Consider the following 23692-nt stretch of genomic DNA (forward strand, 5'->3'; position numbering starts at 1 on the left):
AAGGATCATGTTGTAATTGCTGCACAAGAGACTTGACAGTATACAATGCTTTTTTTTTTTAACGGGGTTAATTATATTTTTCTTTATTTGCCAAGTATAAATTTGAGGAATGTATCCTCTGCATTTAACCCAGTCTTAACTAATTAGTAGCAGTCGGCAGCCATAGTCCCGCACCCGGGGACCGCCTCCAGTTATAATGCCAGTGAGTGCTATGTTACCTAGTATTCACGCCAAATACAAAATCACTATCTATACAAGTCTTTATGGCGGGAGGAAACAGGAGCAACCGCAGGAAATAAGCATTTGTGGGACAAAAACAGGTTTTTATTTACACTTTGTATCTAAATCTCTCTCTGCTCTAGTTACAACCTCAGAAATGTCTTAGTTATGAAAACTAACATTAGCTTTTGCCTTCAGTTTAGGTTTGTTATTATTTTTCTTCCACTTCTTTGCCTTCTGTTGTACCTTTTGCTCATGTTATCCTCTCTCATTCCTCCCACTCCTCTTAGGAGAGACCAAAAAGTGCCTTGGAGCGTCTGTACTCCGGGGACCCGGCGCAGCAGCAGAGGGGGAAGATGAGTGCTGATGAACAGCTGGAGAGGATGAAGAGGCACCAGAAGGCCCTCGTCCGCCAGCGCAAACGGACCCTGAGCCACGGAGACCGCCACACCTCTCCATCCTCGCGCAGTTTTTCCTCATCCTCACGCCCACTTTCAGCAGACTTGGGATCAGTATGTTACTAGAACAGTATCACGGCACACTCTCATGCATGACAACAACCAAACCGAGACTGGCGATCTACAGTAGTAATGCGTGGCTTTACTCAGTGTAGTCTGTCTCAGTTCCCGACACTACAAAGTTAATAATAATACATTCAATTAGTGCAGTATAGTAATTGACTGAGTGGCTCTAACGGCTTAATTCATGCATGTTGTTCTCAGACTTTGCTGTAATAGGCCTTTTTCAGGGCAGACATTTTGACATGTCACAGAAGGATAGTAATAAAACTAGTAACATTGGCATTAACAAACACATAACACAATAATTACCTTAGACACAAGCCTTACATGCCATCCACCCCTCACATTCATCAATTTCTAGGTATTTTTTCTGTACCATTATATTTTTTTAGACCCTAACCTATTAGTCTTTTTACCATACTACCATTCTCTTTTCTACTCTTTAGCAGTGGTGTGTGCTTTGTGTGCGTGGGCGGCTGTGTGAGAGAGAGAAAGAGAGTAAGAGAAAAAAAGTGCCTACTCATTTTTTACTGACCAAATCACTGACTTACAATGAGAAAGGACTATTTAAGGCTATTCATCTCAACTTAATCATGGCATTGTTCTTGCTTTTTCTTCACTTGAATGAAGAGAAAGATGTTTTGAGGGTTAATGGGGCCTGCTGATATCCCATTTAGCACAGTCTTTGTGAGAGGAAGCCTTTTATTTAGACAATACTAATGTTTATGACATCCATTTCATATCAAAACATTAGTCAAAGGGATTTCGGTGTTTACTCAGTTTCTTAATCTGCTAATTAATGGTTAGTTATAAGAAGAACCTTTTTTCAAATGTGAATGCTTGCAAATAAATAAACATGTTATAATGGACTTATATTGCCATGTGTTTTGTATTTATTATATTTTTTTATCTGACTACATTCAGTATGGTTGTGTTTGGGGAAACTTTTATCAGTTAAGAGTTAAATGATGTTTCCGGTTTGTGTCAGTGACATTTTGCAGTCTTTATCGCTGTTGTAGAGAATTTAGAGATTAGATTAGAGAGCATAAGCATGCATACTCAATCGATGCATGCTCCTTTTTTTCCTTTTTCACACCTGTTCACACACGCGCGCACACACACACACACACACACACTCTCTCTCTCTTTCTCTGCACACTTTAAAATCATGGTAGCATACCTACGATAAATAGTGTGTTGTACAGTACTTATTACATTAAATTAAGTTAAACAAGGCATTTTCAAATTTAATTCATAAGTGCATGATGTCAGCATCCTATAACTTGTTTCACAGTCTATGTTTTTCCTTTGTGCGTTGTGCAGTGGAAGAGAGAGCAGGAGTTTGACCTGCAGTTGCTCGAGAGGGCTGTTCAAGGGGAGGAGGCACAGGGAGTTAGGAGCGTTCAGGGAGAGGAAAGACCTCCCGAGCACAAAGAGAGACCCCGCTCGCACTCTGACGAATGGCTAACCCTGCGCTCCACGGCCTCAACCCCTCCCGCCCATGAGGTCGATCTGGAACCACTAGACTATGACCTGGACCTTAACAAAGAGGTAAGATATCTTTGTCTCAGTGAAGAAATACAGCTGAGTTTAATGTCAATACATAAATATTACCTAAAACATCATGCTCAATCAAGGTAAAAAAAAGAGCTGCAGTTTGTGTAACCAATGTCCAAAAAGTACAAAGGATTCCTCCTTTTATTCAACAGCATTTAGACAATGAGAGCTGACTAAAAAAATGATTTGGGTGTTTGACTTATTTATTATATTTTCTAAATGCAGAAATTCAAGAAAATACCATGAATTCCTCAAAAGCTTTGAACTGATAACCTCAACCTCTATCAAGCTAGAGAGTAAAGTTAAATGAAAAATAAAACCTTTAGAACAGTATAGTCCACAAGCTTCCATAAGCAGCACAAAGTCAACTATTTCCTCCACAATGTTATCCTGCATGATATATACTGTACATTGACTTTCAGGCTGAACTTGATCGCAGATTTTATTCACCCCTTTTGTCAAGGTGACTGGGGCTTATTCTGTGAGGCAGACAAATGATGTAGAAGGAAAACAGACAGATATCTAACATTTCTCTAAATTACAAATTATGATCTGTTGAATAAAATATTGTCGCAATCCATGCTTACAGACCTGACCTATTAGCCTAAATTCTGTCTGGTCCATGATGTTAGATCAGATATTCTTTGCTGTTTTAACCCAGTAAATGTCCAGTGTAACAGTTTAACCCATTGTTTTGGGCTTGGCTTAGTGAATTATGTATTTGGCTGCATATCCTTCATCTGTGCAAGTAGATAGACTTTTCAGGAGGACCTGGTTGCAAGAATGATGATGAAGCAGCTCAGACCTAAACACACGCTATATCTGTTTTGTCTAGCTTTCTAAGCCTCAGAAAGTGTTGATCCCAGAGCGCTATGTGGATTCAGAGCCTGAGGAGCCGCTTAGTCCGCAGGAGGTGGAGGATCGTAAATGTAAGGTGGAGCGTATCAAGAGCATCTTGGCAAAGTCCAGGTAAATAAAATGATAATGAGTGATTTTGCATTTAAGTGTTGCTGATAAATGTCTGAGTCTGGAGTTTCAGCAAGGCCTTGTAGTTTGCCAAACAACCAGCTTAACCAAAATATTAAAGTTTAAGCCCTTTGTTGGCAATCATTCACCCTAGAGACCTGTTCTTAAGCAAGCTAAATTCCCACCACCTCCCAGCTGTAGATCAGGCTCCTCTCTGACATCCCTGAAGGTGGCAAGAGAACGCCCTTACAGAAATCAATGCATTTCCACATTATTACCATCATCATCATCATTATGTGTTGTCAATTTGGTGTTTGATTTTTTGGTGCACGGGACAGTGTGCAAAACCTTGCACCCACCATGACTGTGGACAAGCCAGAGGTTGGGCTAGTGACACTTGACTCAGCTCTACAGGAGCAGGAGAGGATCATCACCATGTCCTACGCTCTCGCCTCAGAGGCCTCGCTCAAGAGTAAACTAGTCACAGGTTGGTCATTTATACAATTTCCAATTATTTTCTCTTTGTTTGAGCCTATAGGTTGTTGTAGGTCATACATCTTTGCTTTTAAAGGGTGTAAAAATGATTTTTCCACTGAAACACTTACAGAAATAATTACTGTATCTGCCAAAAAAAGCAAAAAGCACACCAAGTAAAATTTCTTCCGGCATCAAATTGACATCTTTTAGTTCAATAAGGGATAAAGAGGATTGGCGGAGTAGAGATGAGAAGGTGTTTAAGGTGCGGAGTCAAGCAATAGGGCTGTTCATTTCCTAATAACTGAACATTATTCCTTCTTAGGAGCTCAGATAGTCACTAATTGCAATCCATGTAGAATCTTTCAGGCTGGGGAGGAATAGCTTGATGAGGCAATTTTGTGTGCTGATCAATGACCCAGTCAAACTCTACTCTCCTTCATACCAGTGCTGCTGCTTTGAACGTAGCTCTGAACCTGCATAAAAGACACTGCGCTCACTTTTCATCTCTTTCATACTCTACAGCAGACAGGCAAGTTCATTTTCACTGTAGCTGCAGCAGATTGTCAGCCTGTCTGCCTCAGTCACACACATATATGCATGCACGCACGCGCACACACACACACACTAACACACACATCTGTCACCCACAGTAACACACAAGCTGTCAGCGTGTACGGAAGCTTAATATGCACAGTGAGGCAAAGTCAACAATTATAACATTATTTCCAGCATAAAGAAATGTCAGAGAATATAACTGGTGGCATCTTGTCAGCGGAGACTGAATCAATGACTTTCTTTCCCTTTGGTGTTAAAGTAAGGTATGCAGATGCACTTTCAAATCCCTGAATTAAAAGAAGACTCTTTTTCACAGTATTATGCATGAGAGACTTCAATAATGCCAGCATAAAAGCAGGAATACGCAGCACTGCAAGTATGTGTTATATATTAAAAAGGTGTTTTTGATTGATGAATTTGTTATTCTAATTTGGTATTTTTTGTAATTACTCGTCAGGCATATTGAAATGAATTAAATTATCTACAAAATGTTAATTATCTATCAAATAAACTTCCTTTTGTAGTGCCTCTTGAACTATTCATTGCTTTCTTCTATTGTAGGCCAATTCAATATTTAAATGTTAAAAATAAAAATAAAGCACTTCACACATCACACCTCTGCATACAGATCACAATAAGTCTCAAATGACCAATGGTGAAAAAGATATTAACTTGACTTTCTTCTTATCAAATACCTTCAATTTAGTCACTGTTTGGTATTCATAAGGACAAAACACGGCACATGAAATTGTTTAAGTCACTAAATATTTCATCAGCACACACCTAAAACCTGGTAAAAACAACAGCACCTACGTTTGCATGTATGTTATGTTTGTTCTGTGTACAGTTATGGATTGTTTCACATTCCTAAATAAGAGATGGGCACCTTTAATGACGGAAAATTAATCTGCAACTACTTTGGTAATCGTTAATAATTGCATAGCTTTTCACATGAAAGAATTGAATGCTTTTCTGTGGGTGACATTTAACTTACAGTAATATTTTGGGGTTTTAAACAAGACATTTAAAAAATCTGAAATTATGACAGGCATTTACGCTATTTTCTTAAATTTTATAGACAAATCTATTAGTTAATTTGGGAAATTTAGTGGCAGATTAATCTCCACAGCTTCAAGAATAATGTCACCAATTCAGTATCAGACCAAATGTTTCCCGTTCAATTCCTGAGTGATGGGATTGACTAATAGCCAGAAAAGTGTTTCTGGAGATGTCACATTGAAGTTGACCCTTTGGATATATACGTCTTTACTTCATCATTTTATCCTATGAGACACTCGTGGGTAATGTTGTCACAGATAGCGTTGAGTTATGGCCAAAAATCTGTTTTGTAAGGTCACAGTGACCTTGACCTTTGATCAGCCAAATCGAATCCGTTTGTCCTTGAGTCCAAAAGGACGTTTGTTTGCTGGTGTGGTGGCATAAAAACATAGACATTCCTACTTAAAAACGGAATTCCAGAAACAAACAGTCAGTGATACAGTGATATTAGATTTTATTTTGCCCACCCACAGTTCCATGTAGAACACAGGAAGTGTAAGTGTGGTTGTGTCTCCTTTTCGAAAAAAAAAAAACTTTACGTGGTTCTCAACCAGTTTCAGCCTTCATTGTGACTTTAAACTGTCCCAAGAATGACCATTCGACTAATAAACCAATGTTGTGTTCTCCTTTTGTGTTTTCCTTCTGTCCTCTCCTCCGTAGTTCCACCAGAGGCTAACATCCCAACCCCTCCTCCTCCACCCCCTCCTCCGCCTCCTCTTCCTCCTGTTACTACCATTTCTACTGTATCTTTGGCGCCTCCTTCTCCTCTAAGCAACGGAATTCACTACACGTTTGTCTAATCCGAGAAATAAAGTAAGGCCTAACTGCATGTTTTAATGTGCTAATGTTAATGTTAAGGACTCCCTAATTCTCTCTAACACAGGGCTCATGTGTGCTTTGCACCTCACTGCATGCTTACTGCTCTCCTGTGATTGTAGGAAACACATTTTGTCTAGGTTAGGAAAGCCCTGCCTCTGCTCCCATTATAATCAAAACAAACATCTGCAGGCAGTCTGCTCATCCCACTGTGATAATTGTGTGTAAATTGTTTTTCTTTTTTTCTTTTTTGTACCACTGCCAAAATATTTATGGATGGTTGAGAAACGAACATGACTGTTTGTAGTATTGTGTGTAATTAACAAAGAGACACCTTTTGATTTAGCACCTTGACAGTTCAGTAGTCGGCACAGCTGCATTCACAGCACCAATTAGCTCCCCATCTGTAGCCTGGCAGCGATCAGCAAAACACAGTAGATATCATTGTTATTAATGTGAACCAACAAAAGAGGGTCTGTGTCATGTTGCTGCCTTATTAAAAACACTTCCATCCATTAACCAAAAATGACAAATATGTAGTTTCTGAATTGTTATTCATATATTTTTATGACCTTTAACCCTCCGTGGATAGGTGAGAAACACATTTCTGGATTAAGATTAGGAAATGTGCAGCACATTGGCACACATGCCTAAAATAATCAAGTGTTCATCTGGTTGCATTTGACCTTTGACCTTTTTTTGTATCATGCGGCGTTCATGTCATAAGAGAGCAAGAATGACTTCTTGTTAGCCTGGCATGACATATTATGAGTTATTATCTATGAGGAATCTTCATTCCTTGAGAACTTGTGTGACTGCATGCTTTACTGTGTATTGTTGTACTGTGTTTGATTTTTCACAAATCTTTTCACTACTCTCCCCTCCCATCTTCAGTTCTGCTCTTAATATGTGGGCTGTGAGGTTACTCTGCCAATAAGCAGTTTTGTGTTCATCACTAAAGATCGGAATGACACAAAGGCTCTACTAATGGAAGTATTTTAAGAGAAATAATTCAGAAATACAGCGCCCATATATCCCTATCTGTGGTTATCAAGTTACTGTATTGTTAACAATTGTAGTGTGTCTATATAACTGTTCACTTACCAGTAGCTGTGCAACCTTCACAAAAGTGATTAAACGGTGATACACTGTATTTTGCACATCAAAGAAGAGTATTAGAAGATTTTACACAATGAATGTACAAAATGCACAAAGGACTGTTTACTCATTTTTTATTTATTCAATCTTTGGCTTTCACATCTGTGTGGCATCTCTTTATTGCATGTGATAATATCTAAAAATGATTGTTTTTTACCTTCCATTTTAATAATGTTTAATGTGGTTAGTATGAGGTTTTTACTTGACTTACATTCTTAAAGAAAGAATATTGTGTTAACATTGCACGTGTTTTCAGTCTAGTGATTGGAAAGGAAGAATCTCTTAAAAGGCAGCAAGAGCCTCCTTTTTTATTCATTCATTTGTGTCTCCAAACAGTAAAAAGAAAAACTCTGGTGTTATTTCATTTTAATATATTCTGCTGTCATGGGTTTCTTGTTTTCTGATATTTACTGTTCTTGTACTTTGTTTTTTCTCTCTTATCAGCTCAAGCAATTTCTGGACACTTAGGTGCTATTCCACAATGACAACAAACAACTACATTCTGCAAGAAAAGAGGATGAGGGATTTTTGGGACCTTTCCATGCAAAAGTACAAGAACTGTACTTAACATTTATACTGTTCTCTGAGGCTCACAAAGCATTGACTCGTTAAGGTATTTCTACTTGCCTAAAAGCGACAGGAAAATGGAAGACGGGAGCTGCTGTGCTCATTAACTATGGAAGTGTCCAACAAATGTTATCATATGTTATCATAATAATAATGTTATTGCACTTTGAATTGTACACTGTATCATGTTTTCAAGATATGACTTAATTGCTTTTACTTGCGGTGTGATATCAACTGGGAACTTGCACAGAATGTAAAGAACAAAAGGTACAAAATGTGTCATGAGGGTAGTATTTTTTTGTCAAAACTCAGATCATATTCTTACACCAAACCACTTGAAATATCATATGTATGTACCTGTAGCACTGCCAGTCTCCTTTTAGCTTGCCAAAATGAATTTTTATTTTTGCTGACATCAGGATGAAAATAACCTCTAACATATTTTCTGTGTGACTGGGGATGGTTGCACAATGGAAATTTATAAAAATGTTAATATTAAAGATATTAACACAATGTATGGTTAATCGCATATGTATTTATTTATTTTAATTTATGTTTTGTCTTTATTTGAACTAGTTGAATGCCTTGTAGATTCAGGTGACAATATCACATCAGCCAAAATTCTATGCCTTTCAAAGGGAAATTCAATCATCTATGACCTTCTGCTTAGACACAGCTTACATTGCCTTGTAATTGACTTGATTGAAAAATTAGACTAAGAATGGCAACTTTTCTTTCAATGGTTAACTTTTAACCTAAAATAGAAACTTCACTGATGGGTTTATTGACCGTTTCTTTATTCTAATCATGTAGAAAGGAAAAGTACAAAATGTGCATTCATCATAGCTCCAAGATTCTCTTTGAACCTCCACATTGATTGCCTTGACCTATTAAACTCCATTCTTTTATTTGAAAAGGGAACCAAACTATGGCATGCTCAAAGGAGGTGAACTTGCAATACAAAAAAGAGAAGCTTCTTGAAATGTTTCTTAAGTTCAAAGCTTTTTCCATCTCAAAAGGGCATTTTTAATTCAGTGTATTTTCAACCAAGAAGGTAGATACTAATAACTCTGGATTTTGAAGTACAGAATTCATATCTTTAAATCATGAACTCTCAATTGCAATTGTAAAAGAAACCTTTAAGAAATACATGTATTGACCTTCTGATTCAAATAGAAACATGTTTTTCAATAGAAAGTGTGACGATGCTTTTATAACCAAAGTATGCAGTCTTCAACACAAATATTTATCATGTTACATTTATCATGAATACGCTGATAGGATGTGATCCACACACTTAATAGATGCGCCCACGCCCTCCTTTGCTTGTCTGATAGTGAGCAGTTGTGCTGCAGCTCCTTCCCAAGTGATATCTTTATCTTTAATTGGAAAGTAATTACTTTCACTTGTCTGCATCGTGGTACGCTTTGAAAACACCTGAGAGAGAAGGCTGCACCTCCCTCAGCAGCCACATCCTCTCTGCCTCTATCTCTCCTCCAGGATCGGGGCCCCACTGCGCCTGCTGGCCCTGGTGGCTAGAAGACCCATCATATCCTCTGTTTTGCTTATTTTGCAATAAAATGGGATGTTTTTCCCTCCTTCTGCAAAAATTCACCCAAGACCCTCCACTGAGGATTGTGGCATTTCCTTGTATTGACGTTTGGCTGGTGGTTCATATACATTTCTTATTCTATGCTCTGGACTTCAAAGAGAATGAAATAAGGCCTATTATGCTAATTGGGTCCTGTTCTGTTAAACGCAATCAAGGCCTCCCGCATTAATCCTTAACTAAATACTTACTGGATTCAGAGATGCTTTTTTTCACATGCAGAGAGACTACGAAACATACTGCTCAGTTTTCCCGACAGGAATGTTTGTTAGAAAGTCGTTTTTGTTGAAGTAAATAAAAGAGAATAAGTCAGCAACAGTAAATTTAATATCTCATTTAAAATCACAAAAGTATAAGTAGCTCATGTCAATGTTAAAAGTGACTCTTTTAAGGTTAAAGCTTTGACTTTGACTTTTTTGCCAGGTCTATGTAGAAAGGAAGAGCCTGTTGAGACCCTGCTGAGGAGTCTGGCCTTGTTCTCAGGTCTACATTGTTCATTGCACTACACACTACACTTGTAACATATTCACAGTTTTCTCCTGACAGGGGATTGCCAGTGATACATATTTCCATCACATATATATCATTGTTACTTGCTGTGAATGTCTAAGGATTAGATTACAGTTGAAACACAGCCGGCACCTCCTTTGCGCACTGTGGGGATCCAGATTGTAGTCCAATTGTACAAATACAAAACCAAGGGAGCCGATGCAATAGGTGCTTTGATTTCAAAATAGTATTTTATGCTGTTTTATCATTTTCAAGCTCCACATACGGTACATCTTTTAATATGTAAGAAATGGAATGGTGATTTGTTGAATAATTGAAGAGTTATGAATCACTGAATATTCTTCCCAACGTGCGTGCATGCTATAAAAAGAAAAGAGAGAAGGCAGAATAACAGTTATGCTGCACCACATTGACCTAACTATTTTCCATAACTAAAACAATGCCTTTGTGTAATCTTAGTTCAAGGGTTTTTACAATATCATTTGGGAGATGATGGAAATGTAAAAAATATTAAATATTGAATAATCTGTTTAGCGGCTTAATACATTAAACAGTAAGAAAACACAATTCTTTCAACATAAATGATTAAGTGTGTGTTGAGAAATTGCAGTGTAACATAAAACAATGAATTAATCTCATTTCCCTAAAACGGAAGGTTTTTCCAATACCTACAGTGAATTAGGCTTTTTGTACATAAAAGCAATTGCTTTATAAATGAACCAAACGCCCCTGAGCCTCCTCTTTATTCTAGAAGCTCCGTGCACACACTGATCTCAGTGAAATTTACTATGTTCAGCCACTCAAATGAAAAGGCTACCAATGCATCCACAGATCTACAGTGCACCATCACAGTGATGCATCCATTCCATCAGTCTTTTTTAAAGATACATCAGCAATAAGAAAGAAATCATCTTGTAACTGTTAGATTAGGCCGAAATATGAGATGCATTTTGATGAAATACTTAAAAACACAAAGGTTGTAGCTGCAAAACAAAAAGTCCTACTTGTGTGTAATTTTCTATAAAGGAAGAAGAAGTTTTCACCTAACCAAATTCTTGATTGACCCTCAAGTAACATAGTATTTAGAAATACGTTACATATAGTACCATAAATAGTTGGTGTATTTGCAAGTACTACAGAGTTGGTATTTGTAGTACTGTTGGCGGGGGCTGTATGATGGTGTCCCTGATAAGTATATAATTAGAATTAGCATGTTGCACTCCTTATTTCAACATGATTAATCAGTGGTATTCTGTTAACTTGAAAGGAAGTATTAGATCCTGACTAAACTTTGATGAAATCCAGAGTTACAACTAAGAGATTTGGGTCAACTAATGAGAACAGAGCGTCCCACTTTGCAAGTCCAATTGGGAGAGAGGCGATTTGCATGTATGCAAATACAGTTTGAGTCAATTGCATAACTTGGCATTCAATAACGACTAAATTGTGTTGGTTTTGTGGACGTCGGCCCTTTACAACTGGACCGTGTCAGCGGTTGGTACTGTTGGCAATATTCTCTCACTGATGGCCGTTCAGTGTGTTCGTACATTTACACTATTTCTCGAGCACACAACACATTCAGAACAATACTTCTATGTGAGCTGGGTAACTGTTCACAAAGAAAGATCAGTATAGCCTAAATTTATATTCTGAAAGGACAGGTTTAGAACAGAGATGTACCGTATCTATCCTTTTTCAAGTCACTTATTTTCCTTATTGTCATGAGCATAAAAGGGCAGAGCGGCCAAAATGTTTTTTTCCAGAACTCTCTGCCGCCTCTTGAGCTAAGGTCTGCTGCTAGATAAAAATATAGCAAATTCCATCACTTGTCTATAATCCAATGCTTAAAATTTAATACAAGTAAAAATCAAAGGTGTGACTGCTCATCAGCACATGTTCTTGAGATGGCTACATTAAGAATATATGAACATAAAGATATGAATTAAAGATATTCCTTAGTTTTAATAATACATATGTTTATGTGATTATGTGTACCATTACATACCAATCATTTGTAGCTTGGGTTAAAGTCTAAAATTATATAATGAATAGTAATTCTAACATATTTATACACTAGCTTTACAGTGTGTTATAAAGCAGGTATTAACTGTTAACAAGTATAGCAGCTTTACAACTGTTTATGAATGTCTTAAAAACTATTGATTATATAAGACTACAACTTTGTTAAACCATAAAGCATATATTATGTGTTTGTGCACCAGTTATAATAATAGTTGCTAACAAAGACATCAATAAAACACGTAAATAAGGGCCTTATGACTGCTGCCATCGTGTGTGAACTTTTACAGTCTTCTTCTTTCTCATGTTAACCTCATTGGGAATACAAATCACTGAATTCCTTAGCATGAATCAGCTGTACACCTTTGAAACCTGCTCAGGCTGCACTGTAATCAACCCCCCACCCCCCACCTCAACCCACCCCACCCACCCAATCCTCACGCACTGACTGAATGCTGTTCTCTAATTAACCATGCAGGAGACTGGAGAAGAACACATGTTAATTTAATGTAACAAAAATGTTGATTTTCATGTACTCTCCTTTTCAAATATTTATGGGCTAGACTTGAATTTCAAGATGCATCAAAGACTCACAGGGTATGCAAATGTGTCTGCCTTACCCCCCCCCCCCAAACAAGTTGGACTGTCTTTTGCTCTTCATGCAGGCTTCATGAACTCCACCATTTGAGCTATAAAGAGGAAGCCATTACAGTCACCTCTATAGAAATAGAAGTCTCTATTTGTGTTTTGAGAACTATCCGACACCCGTTGGCACCTGCTGAGCTGCACCCATGTGTCACTCTGTTAAAGCCTGGCGGGAAATGCCACAATAAGCACAATGAGTCATGTCTGTCATTTTCTGATGCAAATAAAATTGTCATTTTCAAAGCAGGAACAATGCAGTCCAGTTGCAGCAAGTGTTTAACTGAAATTAGTTTACTGGGTGCAGTATTTGTGTCAGGGTTCACCATATGTAAACATCATTTCAGGCAGCATGCAGTTAACCTCAAAATAAACTGAAAATAAGCTGAGGCCTAAATCCTCTGATTGTGTCTCTAATACAGTCATCTGATTTGTGCGGGTTGGAGGATTTCTGTCGGTGCTTCTCGCAGTGACCAAAAGGTGGCGTATGAGACACGTGAAACACACATTTCAGTCCAGGTAAGTCCGCTACTGAAGAGACTGAACACAGAGCAGATATCACATATGAAGTATCATGCGTGGATTTGAAAAATATAGTGATAGATTGTTGCGTAACTATTTATTATTTCACCACACTAAGGTGTTTCACTGTGTTTGAATCTCGGTAAAATTGGTGGCATGTCTTAGATTCCTAGTTTGAATTGAAATGTTGAATCTCGGGAGGCAAACAATTTCCGCAAAACTATAGAAAAAAAAACTTTCTTTCGGAAAAGTAGGCTAAGTATTTATTTTCCTTTTTTCCTCTTTTCACCCTAAAGCAAATTTGAACAGGGACATTTAGATTTTAATTGAGGAGTACTGAACATTGTGATGGTCCTTGATGGAGACGTGGTGTGTTTCACTTTACCTTGGACATAAAAAGAGGGAAATTGAGGCGCACGAGAGTCTGAGCTGATACGATGTTGTGGATGAGTTGTGTGCCCCCCCCTCTCTCTCTTTCTCTCTCTCTCTCTCTCTCTCTCTCTCTCTCTCTCTCTGCTTCTCCTCCCTCTTGTATGTAGCTTAATGTGACTCTGCAGTTAACAATCAGAATTTCCTCCTGCTGTCTCCTCTCTTTGTGAGTAACTTTCTCATTTCTATGATATGATCCATGATATTCTGCTGTTGTGATTCTTCTGGCATGTTGAATAACGGAGTCATTGTGGGTGAGTGCGGAAGACTGAAGTGTATTGGTGCTTGTCACAAAAGGCTGCTGCAGATTTATGTACAACTTTTCCGTAAGTTGTCTCGCTCTTGTCTTTCTATTCTGACTCTGCTCTGATTTGTGCACGCTCCTATTGTAATTGTTTTTGTGTGTTCGACATCTGTGGGCCTCATCGAAGCTCAGCTGATAATTTCAATATGCTCATTTAATACAGAGTGTCTCATTTAAAGCTTCTGTTTTGGTGAATGATCATGATCTCAACCTGTGGGTTTCCCGGGTCAGCCGCTGGACCTTTGTTTTAATTTCAGATGTCAAACGGCTGGTTCCGGATCTGTTTTAAATCATAATGCAGGATATTCAAATGAATGCAATCACTCTAACATAATATTAACTGAATATGCATTAACGTACCGATGCAACATATATATTATTTTAGTTACATCTTCTGTGTTAAAAACCATATTGAATTTGATACAGAATTTAGGAAATAAAATGTATCGGTCCATGAAAGTTCAAAGTCAAATGTCATGTTGAAAAATGTTATTTCATGCCATTGGCTTTATTTGTTTTACACAATTACACACTAGTCCTTTTTTATTTTTTAATAATCTAAATTGTATGACTCTCAAAACTGACCATGGCATGAGGATAAGTCTTTTATTTTTGACATTTTCTTCGAATAATAATATATTTATCTAATGATAAATATTCGGCGTGAAAATAAGTCTTAAAAGCTCTGCATGAGGGGAGGAATGTAGCCTATATGTTGGACGTACCTTTTACAGGATAATCTATCCAAACAATTATTTTAAATTCTAGAAAAGCTGAGTTGCATAACGTGACTTCCAGTCACTGTAATTTGCAAATATCTGAAGAGAGAGTTGGAGACATCTGGGTAGTGTGTAAATCAAAATGCCTTGTTTCATATGATCATAAAAAAAAAAAACTTCACAAGAAAGAGTCAGTATACCTTAGGTCCTGATTGATCTAGGAAAATAAATGCTGTTTTATCACACAAGTCTTGACTAGACCATGAACTCCTCACCTGCTCTCATTATCTCTTATCAGTTGAATCTATTTTCGTCTAAAGAAACGACAGACACTTTGATTAAAGTAGAAGAGGTCAGTGCGTTTGTTGTGTCTTAATAAAATATAATAAAAAGTGTCACTATGTCACAAACAATGCAGCATCAGAAGGGAAAAAGTCATTCTTAAGTTATCAGTCGCTGCGCCTATAAGTGATTTTTATTCAAGTAGGCTGATTAAACTGACTAAACTGCGGGCAGTTACAACCATCCTCACTGTCTCACTTTTATTTCGCCACAAATCTCTCTCTTTCTCTCTGTCTCTCTCTCTCTCTCTCTGACTCTCTCTCTCTCTCTGTCGGTCTCACACTCTCTTGCGCTCTCTCTCCCTCTCTCTCTCTCTCTCTCTCTCTCTCTCTCTCTCTTTCGCATCTCTTGTGTGTGTGGGAGGAGGAGGAGGGGGAGTCCTGCCTCTTTGCCTTCCTCAGATCAATGCCCTGGCCACTCACTTTCTGATGTTGCACGACGGGAAATGCTTTGAATACTTGCGACATGGCTGCGCGCATTGATTGCCAAGATTGACAGCAGCTCATCGTATTCTCTTGTCTGAGTGTGAGAGTGAGGGAGATAAAGAACAGATAGGCGACCAACAAAAGGTACTTGTAGTTTTGGACAGCTGAACTTAACGGAGAGAAGTGTACGGGATCCCCGTGTGAGCAGACTTAAGTTTTCGCTCAACAGATAGCTCAGTGATCATTTTCTCCAAAGTGTAGCCTATAGTCTAGTAGTTTACGCACGGGAAAGGACGCATAACTATCTTCTTCACGGCCCAGATCATAAAGGTAAACAAGACGTTTTGCTGTACTTTTCAACGTGTTTTCTGTTATCCTGATACAATCATCTTGTGTTTTATTGCTGATTTCTTCAAGTCGAGCGCGCTTGTCAGTGAACTGTTTTGGTACATTGCGCTCATTTCGCTTTGAAACCATTTTTTATAAAGTTATTTATATGTTTTGCTTACACTGATTTGTTCATTTTCTAACGGGGAGAATGACTGTCAAACTTTCATAATTGCGATTATTTTATGCGTCGCTTTCACCAAAACAAGCGGAGTACACGCGAGACGAGTGGCGCGGTGCTGGCTCGGAGGCGCTCGGGTTCCCCGCACAATCGGCGAATCCGCATCTACAACAACATCTAACTTTATCAGAACTTAACTCCGAGACCACCTGAACCATCTCTGAAGGTTTGAAATCCCATTTATTTGTCTTTGTTTATTTCAGCAGCGTGAAGCCGTGCGAGCGGACACAGGCTGCTCTGTGTCAACTGCAGCGTGAGCAGCGACCCGGACTGCTGTCACCGATAACGTGGTCACTAAAACGAGCTTAACAATCGGCGATTCTCACTTAATTGTTAAATATGTAAAGGTTGACAGCGCTTTAGTGGTTGTGTTTACATGTCCCGTAACTTTCTTCTGCTGGTGGCAGTTTCACTTCTGTCCACAAAGCGGTACTATTCATTGCCAATGGCGTGTGTCCTGGTAGGTTTGCTCTCTCTTCATGTGATGTGGACAAGTTTATTTGAAGCTTTCGCTCGTGTCTCCTTATACCTTTTTATACATTCCGGGGCTCTTTAACCCTAACTACCTCTCACCCGTAGACTTTTCTCTGATTTTTAAATGTAAAAAAAGAAAGAAAGGAAAACAGACCGTTTCTGGCCCCCGTGTAGCCTGGGAATTTGTTCGTCCTTAACTTTCTCGGGAGGTCAGGGGAATTGACCTCTCAAGAATGCATAAGCCATAATTTAAGTTCAACAATCGCAAGGCTTGTCCATTTAGAGAAGATGTATGAACAGACAGTTTTCCATTCAAGCCAAAGTCTCGGAAGCTCGGCGCTCCGGGTTTGAACAGACACAGGTTCACTTGTTAAAAGTGCAATGTACTTAATAAGGATTAATGGTTTCCTTACATTTGGACATATTCAACATTAAGACAATTTCGAAAATCAATCATCATGGCCTTTTATTAGAATAATTATTCTTCAGATATTTTTAGAAGCAAAATATAAACTTTGTTCACTTTTTTTAGTGTTGGAAAAATCACTTTTTTTTAAAATATATATCGCCCATTAGAAAATATTCAACTTGTAAAAACGTAATTAAAACTGTTTTATGGTGTATCATAAATTTAAGATTAAGTGAAATATCAGTGGCTGAGCATGATATTGTCAGCGCGGAGATGGCCCCTCAGAAGATGTTGTTCAACATTAGACACACTATGTACAAAAAAAATAAAAATACAAAAAACGTGCCTTCTAGAGCGACTGCAAGAGTTTTGATAACATTTTAGAAACAGCTGTAACAATACACTGAACTTTCTTAAATTCAATTTTTCTACTTATTAAACACTGAGCACGTGCGTTTTGTGACCACACAAATAACACACCTGTAAACGAGAAAACGATCTCTTTTTAATAGTCCTCAAAGAAAACCCCATTCTCGGCTGATCGCAGGAAAGTTTTTTTATCTTTGCGCTATTTTGTACTGAACAGTTGCTCTTTCTGTGGCTGTGAACGCAGGTTTCCTCATAAGGTAAGGCGATTCTGGAGACCAAATGCAAGTCTAAATGGCACATTTATAATTAGACTGCCCATTCAGCACATTGTCCTGATTGCTATACAGGGACACTCGGCTCTGTCTCTATAAGAGTTTGTCTCTGACGGCTTGTGCAGCTCAGCGTGTCGCTCACTAAAAGAGCGAGAAGGGAAAGAGTGAAAAGCGGCATTAGAGTCCTTTGATGCCACACAACCGCACTTGGCTCTTATTTAACATGTCTCACTTTTGCACACAGAAGCTATACCGGCCTCTTAATAAATCACCTTTTACCTTTCTACACCTGTTTGCAGTTGTTACACACAACTTAAATGTGCATTTTATTAATGGGAAGAACGTTTAGTGTTAGTATAATTTTGACAATGTTATCCCTTTAAATAATCCCTGCTGTTTTATCAGACAGACGTGCTTTTATTTCGCAGTGATGGAAACTGATTTAAACATTAATCATCAACTAAAGACTGGCACTTTGTTGGTATGCTAGGCTTAACAGAAATGCAGGGCAATAATTTAATATTTATCATATTTCATGCTGACTGGCCTTGCATATTTCTGTATTTTTAAGGACTGATCTGCATGTGGATCTTGATCTTTTTGCAAGACTAAGAAAGGCAGCATTTCCAACCTGGACTCAGCATAAGATATAGACTCGCTGATGTTGATGTGCCAGTAAGTTTAAAGATTCTTGGGACTTTCATTTTGGCATGATGGGAGAAGCCACCTGGCTCACTTGTCTAAACACACCCTGCACTCTGTCCAAGTCCAATGTCTCCCGTGTTGCAAGAGCAACCTTGTTGCTGAGAACCCTTTTTTTCCATCACCATACATTGTGATTGAAGCCTTTTTTATTATTTGTTTTAATGAGAGGAAGGGAAATGTTGTGGATGAGCCCATCTTAAAATTAGTTTAGACTCAGTGCCACCAACTAAAATGACCTCAAGTTCTTCTTTTAACTGTCCTTATCATCTAAAGGTAGGGGCTGTTTAAACTAAGCTCTTGTGCCATCAATTAGTGGGATCAAAGAAAAGGCAGGAGAGGAAGGAAAAGAAGTAGTGAGGGAAGGAAAGGAAGAAAAGGGGGGGGGGGGGATAAAAAAAAAAGTTTTTTTATGTGATATTGTTTAAAATATTGTTTTCTATAGCTTACCATGTAAATTTGCACATTGCTTGTTTAATATGCTTTTGGTTGATGCTATTTAAACAGAAGGTGAAGCTGATCATTTTGAGTTAACAACAGATGTTTTCCACTGGGAATTGTATCACAACTGACTAGAAAAAAGCCCCTTTATCAGTATGCTTGCAGATTTATATGAGTAATTGAAACATGTTACTTCATTTCACTGTCCAAAATCAAATATTATTTCTTGTAACGTCACACAGAGATGTGAAATGAAATGCTACTTTCTGTTAGTTTCTTTCGAACGGTTTTACGCTGCCAAAAAGGATTCCTTTGAATTACAGCCAATTCTAACTCATAATAAGATGATTTCACAGACATCATTTTGCAATGGTATTATAAATAATACTGATGTGTTGTCAGTTGCAGATAGAGCGATGTCTCAAACAATATTAACAATATGTGTAATACTGTATGTAGATTATTACATTCACAGTTCTGAAGAGAAGGGACCTAGATATTTAAAATTCTTGTGAAACTGTCATCGTTCCATCATGTGTGTGTGTGTGTGTGTGTGTGTGTGTGTGTGTGTGTGTGTGTGTGTGTGTGTGTGTGTGTGTGTCAAAATCTCAAAATCCACTCTCCCAACCAGATTTCATTTAGACCGCATAACTGTGTCCTTACTCATCGAGTTATCCTTCCATACTGTATTCTGCAGAAAGACCACTACTTTGTTCCAAGTGAGAGGACGCTGCTGGGATGCAGACAAGGAGAGCAAAGCTATAGAAGGAGGGGCTAGCTGAGGGGTGCACAGGTACTAGTTTCCCTCTCTTTGTGGTAGTGGAGGGAGTGGCTGTGACCTGATGATAAACAAGATGAGAAGAGGTAAACAACAGCAGGCCTGGTAAAGGTAGAGGAGGGGGGCAGCAGAAGGGTGGAGGACCGCTGGAGATAATAAATATGGCAGCACATGTTGTGACATCTGTCTTTCTAAGTGTTATCTAATTTGCTGTAGAATATTTAACAATGATCAAAACTGATGGGAACATACCATGGCAGTTGTTTTTTTGTAATTCGTCCGAATCGTCCCCTTCAACGAGAAGTTTCTGACACGTTAGTAACATATCACTCCCGTCATGATGCTTAATTTCACTTCGCGCGACGCTGTGATTAGGCGTTGCACAGTTTGTATAATGAATGCATGTCTCATCCTTACAACAGAGTGTGTGTGGTACGGTAGATCAGGTTTTGACACTTTGTAGCTTAAAGAAAGCCATGCACAATATACAAATGTTCTGTTTGGATGAAGTAGGAATAGTGGCTTTTTCTCAGTTTGCACCCTTGTCACTTCTTGTAGGAGAAATACTGATGAAATCAGTGGTCAAGTGAATCACCAAATGCAGACAGTTCCTTCACATAGTCTTACATGAAGCGCTGGGAGGAAGGAAGCCAGACACATTCAGTGTAATACACCAATAATACACAGCTGTAACAAGAATTTTGTAAGAATCTCAAACATTTACATTTTGAATTTCATCCAAGATTAAACTTGAGTACATGGTATTTTGTATCCAGAAACAAATAGAACCTACTGTATGTGTGCTAGCACTTAGGCCTACTGAACATCAATAAGGGCAGGGGCAGTTTTTCCTGCTCTATTAGATCTCTGTGTATCCCTGGCTGCTGTAAGTGAACAGTATTGCTGACATTAAAGGATTACACATGAAAAAAAAATCTAAATATATGTATCTTCACAGGAACTGCATAATTGCACAAGTAACCTAAGTGGCCCATTTTGATCTGTATCATTCACTCTCCCACAAAAACTGTTTTTCTCAAAATAATTGGACATTTTCTTTTAGTCCATAGCATAGTTGTGCATAATTAACTTGGACTTCAAAATGCAACAGTCTAGGCTATGGTAAGTAGCCTGTGTTGATTTTTGAAATCGCACATTAATATGTAGAATTAATTGGTTGGGCTTTGGCGGCCGCGCGTTTCTGACACAGGTCTGGGACTGTAATCAGGTGGAGGAATTAGTCGGACTCATTGTTTTTTATGAATCAGCAGAAGATTTGTACAGTGGCTGTGTGAAGATGGTTGCCTTTATTTCCATATCAAAGAGGCAAATAGTGCAGCCGAGCAGTAATTAAAATGTGGAGGATTTTATAGTCCCTGCGCACGCACGCGCACACGCACACACACACGCATACACACACACACACACACACACACACACAGCATATGGACCAAAGCTGAAAGTTGTCAAGTTGTGTGATATAACGCTCGCACGCACACACACACACACACACAGCATATGGACCCAAGCTGAAAATGTTCAGGTTGTGTGAAATAACGCTTGCACGCACACACACACACACACACACACACACACACACACACACACACACACACACACACACACACACACACACACACACACACACACACACACACACACACACACACACACACACACACACACACACACACACACACACACACACACACACACAGCATATGGACCAAGGCTGAGATTTTTCAGGTTGTGTGAAATAAGTGAAAGTGGTTTAAAACTGAATTTTAAACCAACACTCATGTTGATCCGTGTTCCTTTTGCGGACGTTTGAGAACAGAATCCAAAGCTTTTTTTTTGTGGCAACCATTTTGTTAGATACAGTTTGAGAGAGCTGTGCATTAATTATAATTTTCATTCACTGCAGCTTTCACTGACTGCAGTAACACTAACCTTCAATTTAAGACAAATTATGTTTATTTATTAATCTATAAACATTTCATAGATATACAGTCTACATATGTTGTATAAGTGACCTTGCTGCTGAATGCTCGGGTTATTCACAAAAAATAAAAAGAAGAAGCTGTGATCTTTTGCCCCTAATGATTTCTGTCCTACTAGAATTGAAGAAGCTCTGAAGACCTGAGATTGTGTCTTGTGAGTGAACAAGGGAAAAGAGATTAGTGTAATGTGGGTTGTTGCGCTGCTCTGACACAAAAGCGTCACAACAAGCCTTTTCCTTGTGATCCCCCCCATTGTGCTTGGATCAGATCCTCCCATGGGCAAGCCACTGCCATAGCGGAAGCGTTAAAGGACTCTGAAAATATCCTTTGAGCCAAAACGGGCAGCTGTGACACTAATAATTTTCATGTTTCATGTTTTATGTAAAAGAAGGCCTTAAAAACCTCATCTTCTCATATAGGTAGAAGTAGCCCAGTTATGGCCTGGGCCACATACCGTATTTGAATTTCCTATTTGTCATGAACAACCCTGTTGAAGGCAGTAGCTGTGTTTGTATCCATGTTACACAGGTCTCCTCTGTCTGTAAAAGCTGAACAATTAGACGTTATCCAGTTGGTGGAGGTTGACAGTCAGCTTGGTATCTGCCAGCGTGATCTGACATGGGATGTAAAGTACGCTCCATAGTTTTGATTAAGCCAGCCATTCTGGCTTCTTTACTCCTAAAGGCTGGATCGCAGAGTATTGGAGCTGTTTTGTTGGCACAGTACTGTTTTCAGATCAGATTGGCAACTTTGTTTCTCCGTGCATATTTGTGTGTGTTTGTTCGTAAATAGTGTGTATTTGTGCAGGTGTTGAAATCTCCTGAAAGATGTGTGATTTGAAAACATTACACAGTATGGTGTTGTCTTTAGCATGCACTGAAGGGACATGGCCATGATTAGCTATTTTGCCATAATGTCTGTCTTTGATCCGTGTCACAGAAGGCTGGTACAGATAATTGGCTTCTCCAGTTTGATTGACCATTGAGTATAAATACAGTACCAAAGATTTGACTTCATCAAGAAAACCTTCACCACGGGTGCCCAGATAGCTCAGTTGGTAGAGCTGGTGCCCATACATAGAGGTTTACTCCTCAATGCAATGCGCCATGGCTCAACTCTGACCCGCGGAAACAAAACCTTCATCATGTAATTGTACAAATGCAAGAATGGCCTAAGACACTAAAATTGGCATATTTACACAAATTCCAAATGTTGATTATTAACCTTAATTCAAATTTAACTTGTGGATTTCATTACATTGTTTAAGACAGGCCAACAAAATGCTGTCTTTAATGCTGCTGAATTTTACGCTATCCAGACAGTGTGTGCCCTCATGGATAGAACAAATACAGATCATCCGCTTGCATCATGGAGAAGCTATTGTGACATCTAAAACAGACAGGAAGTTATGGAAAAGAAAGGACGTATTGGGCAAGAAATCCGATTTCCAATAGTTTTTTTCTGTAGAAATGCTGATGTTTGCTGCCAAAAATAAATCAAAGTGACAAAGAGAGGGTGGGGGAATAGATGGAAAGGTTCTTGTGGCTAAAGTTTAGATGAAGTTAACCATAGCATCTCTTCTTGCCTAGGTCTTTTGTTTCCTTTCTGAATAATTTCTTTTTACTGCAACTTGGATGTGTTACAGTGCTTTTGCCCTTAATGTGCATTATGAGAAAATGGCTTCAGCAGACCTGACCACAAGCTCTCTCTCTCTCTCTCTCTCTCTTTCTGTCTGAGTAAAGGGAGGGGGTGTTTAGACCCTGTTGGTGAAAAGATGGGTTAAGAGCAGATTTTCTGAGACTAAAGTCTCTGAAAAAATAAAGATGTTAGTGTAATGATGGGTAAGTGGATCAAACTCAGTCACCTTTAGTTCTCTCCTCACTTGCACCTAATCAACTTATCGTTGGGAAAAATCTTGTATTTTCAAGGGGGTTGATATTTATTGTACTTACTCGATAGAAATATGTGCAGTAGGAGCATCAAAGCAGTGGCTGACTTTCCCCTTCATTTGTTTCTAAATGGTACATTTTCCCACCCTCACCAGTGCTGGTGCATTGTGAGTACTGGATTAACTTTATCCATCACTCTGCCTCCTTGTACCATAATGTAACCATAACCATAACACAGGCTCTGATGTTGGAAAATATGAACTTTCAGCTTAAACCAAATTTAAATTAACAGAGACATCTGCTCGCTCTTTAAGGCTCAGTGAATTAACACACACATGCTTTAGAAACAACCGTTAAAGACAGTGGAAACATTT

General features: G+C 38.6%; 2 protein-coding genes across 20 annotated transcripts in view; both read left to right on the plus strand.

Annotated features, from left to right (window-relative positions):
* Positions 1-8964, plus strand: part of plekha7b (pleckstrin homology domain containing, family A member 7b) — a 66493-nt gene extending 57529 nt beyond the window's left edge. For 11 of the 14 annotated variants that reach the window (XM_034893266.1, XM_034893759.1, XM_034893431.1 and 8 more), the window contains 6 exons: positions 510-731; positions 2064-2291; positions 3133-3266; positions 3602-3750; positions 6015-6167; positions 7773-8409. In XM_034893266.1, coding sequence (XP_034749157.1) covers positions 510-731; positions 2064-2291; positions 3133-3266; positions 3602-3750; positions 6015-6154 — 873 coding nt within the window. In that variant the 3' untranslated portion in view covers positions 6155-6167; positions 7773-8409. Of the gene's footprint in view, positions 1-509; positions 999-2063; positions 2292-3132; positions 3267-3601; positions 3751-5456; positions 5464-6014; positions 6168-7772; positions 8410-8953 lie in introns of those variants that run through there. The other 3 variants (XM_034893593.1, XM_034893689.1, XR_004659640.1) reach the window with 2 other exon arrangements.
* Positions 8965-15380: 6416 nt separating this feature from the next.
* Positions 15381-23692, plus strand: part of sox6 (SRY-box transcription factor 6) — a 133041-nt gene continuing 124729 nt past the window's right edge. For 3 of the 6 annotated variants that reach the window (XM_034869117.1, XM_034869140.1, XM_034869151.1), the window contains exon 1: positions 15381-15746. The gene's annotated coding sequence lies outside the window, so the exon portion shown is untranslated. Of the gene's footprint in view, positions 15747-16040; positions 16151-17418; positions 17494-18079; positions 18184-23692 lie in introns of those variants that run through there. The other 3 variants (XM_034869109.1, XM_034869130.1, XM_034869124.1) reach the window with 3 other exon arrangements.

Source organism: Etheostoma cragini, chromosome 1 (genome assembly GCF_013103735.1).
Source record: "Etheostoma cragini isolate CJK2018 chromosome 1, CSU_Ecrag_1.0, whole genome shotgun sequence".
Lineage (NCBI taxonomy): Eukaryota > Metazoa > Chordata > Actinopteri > Perciformes > Percidae > Etheostoma > Etheostoma cragini.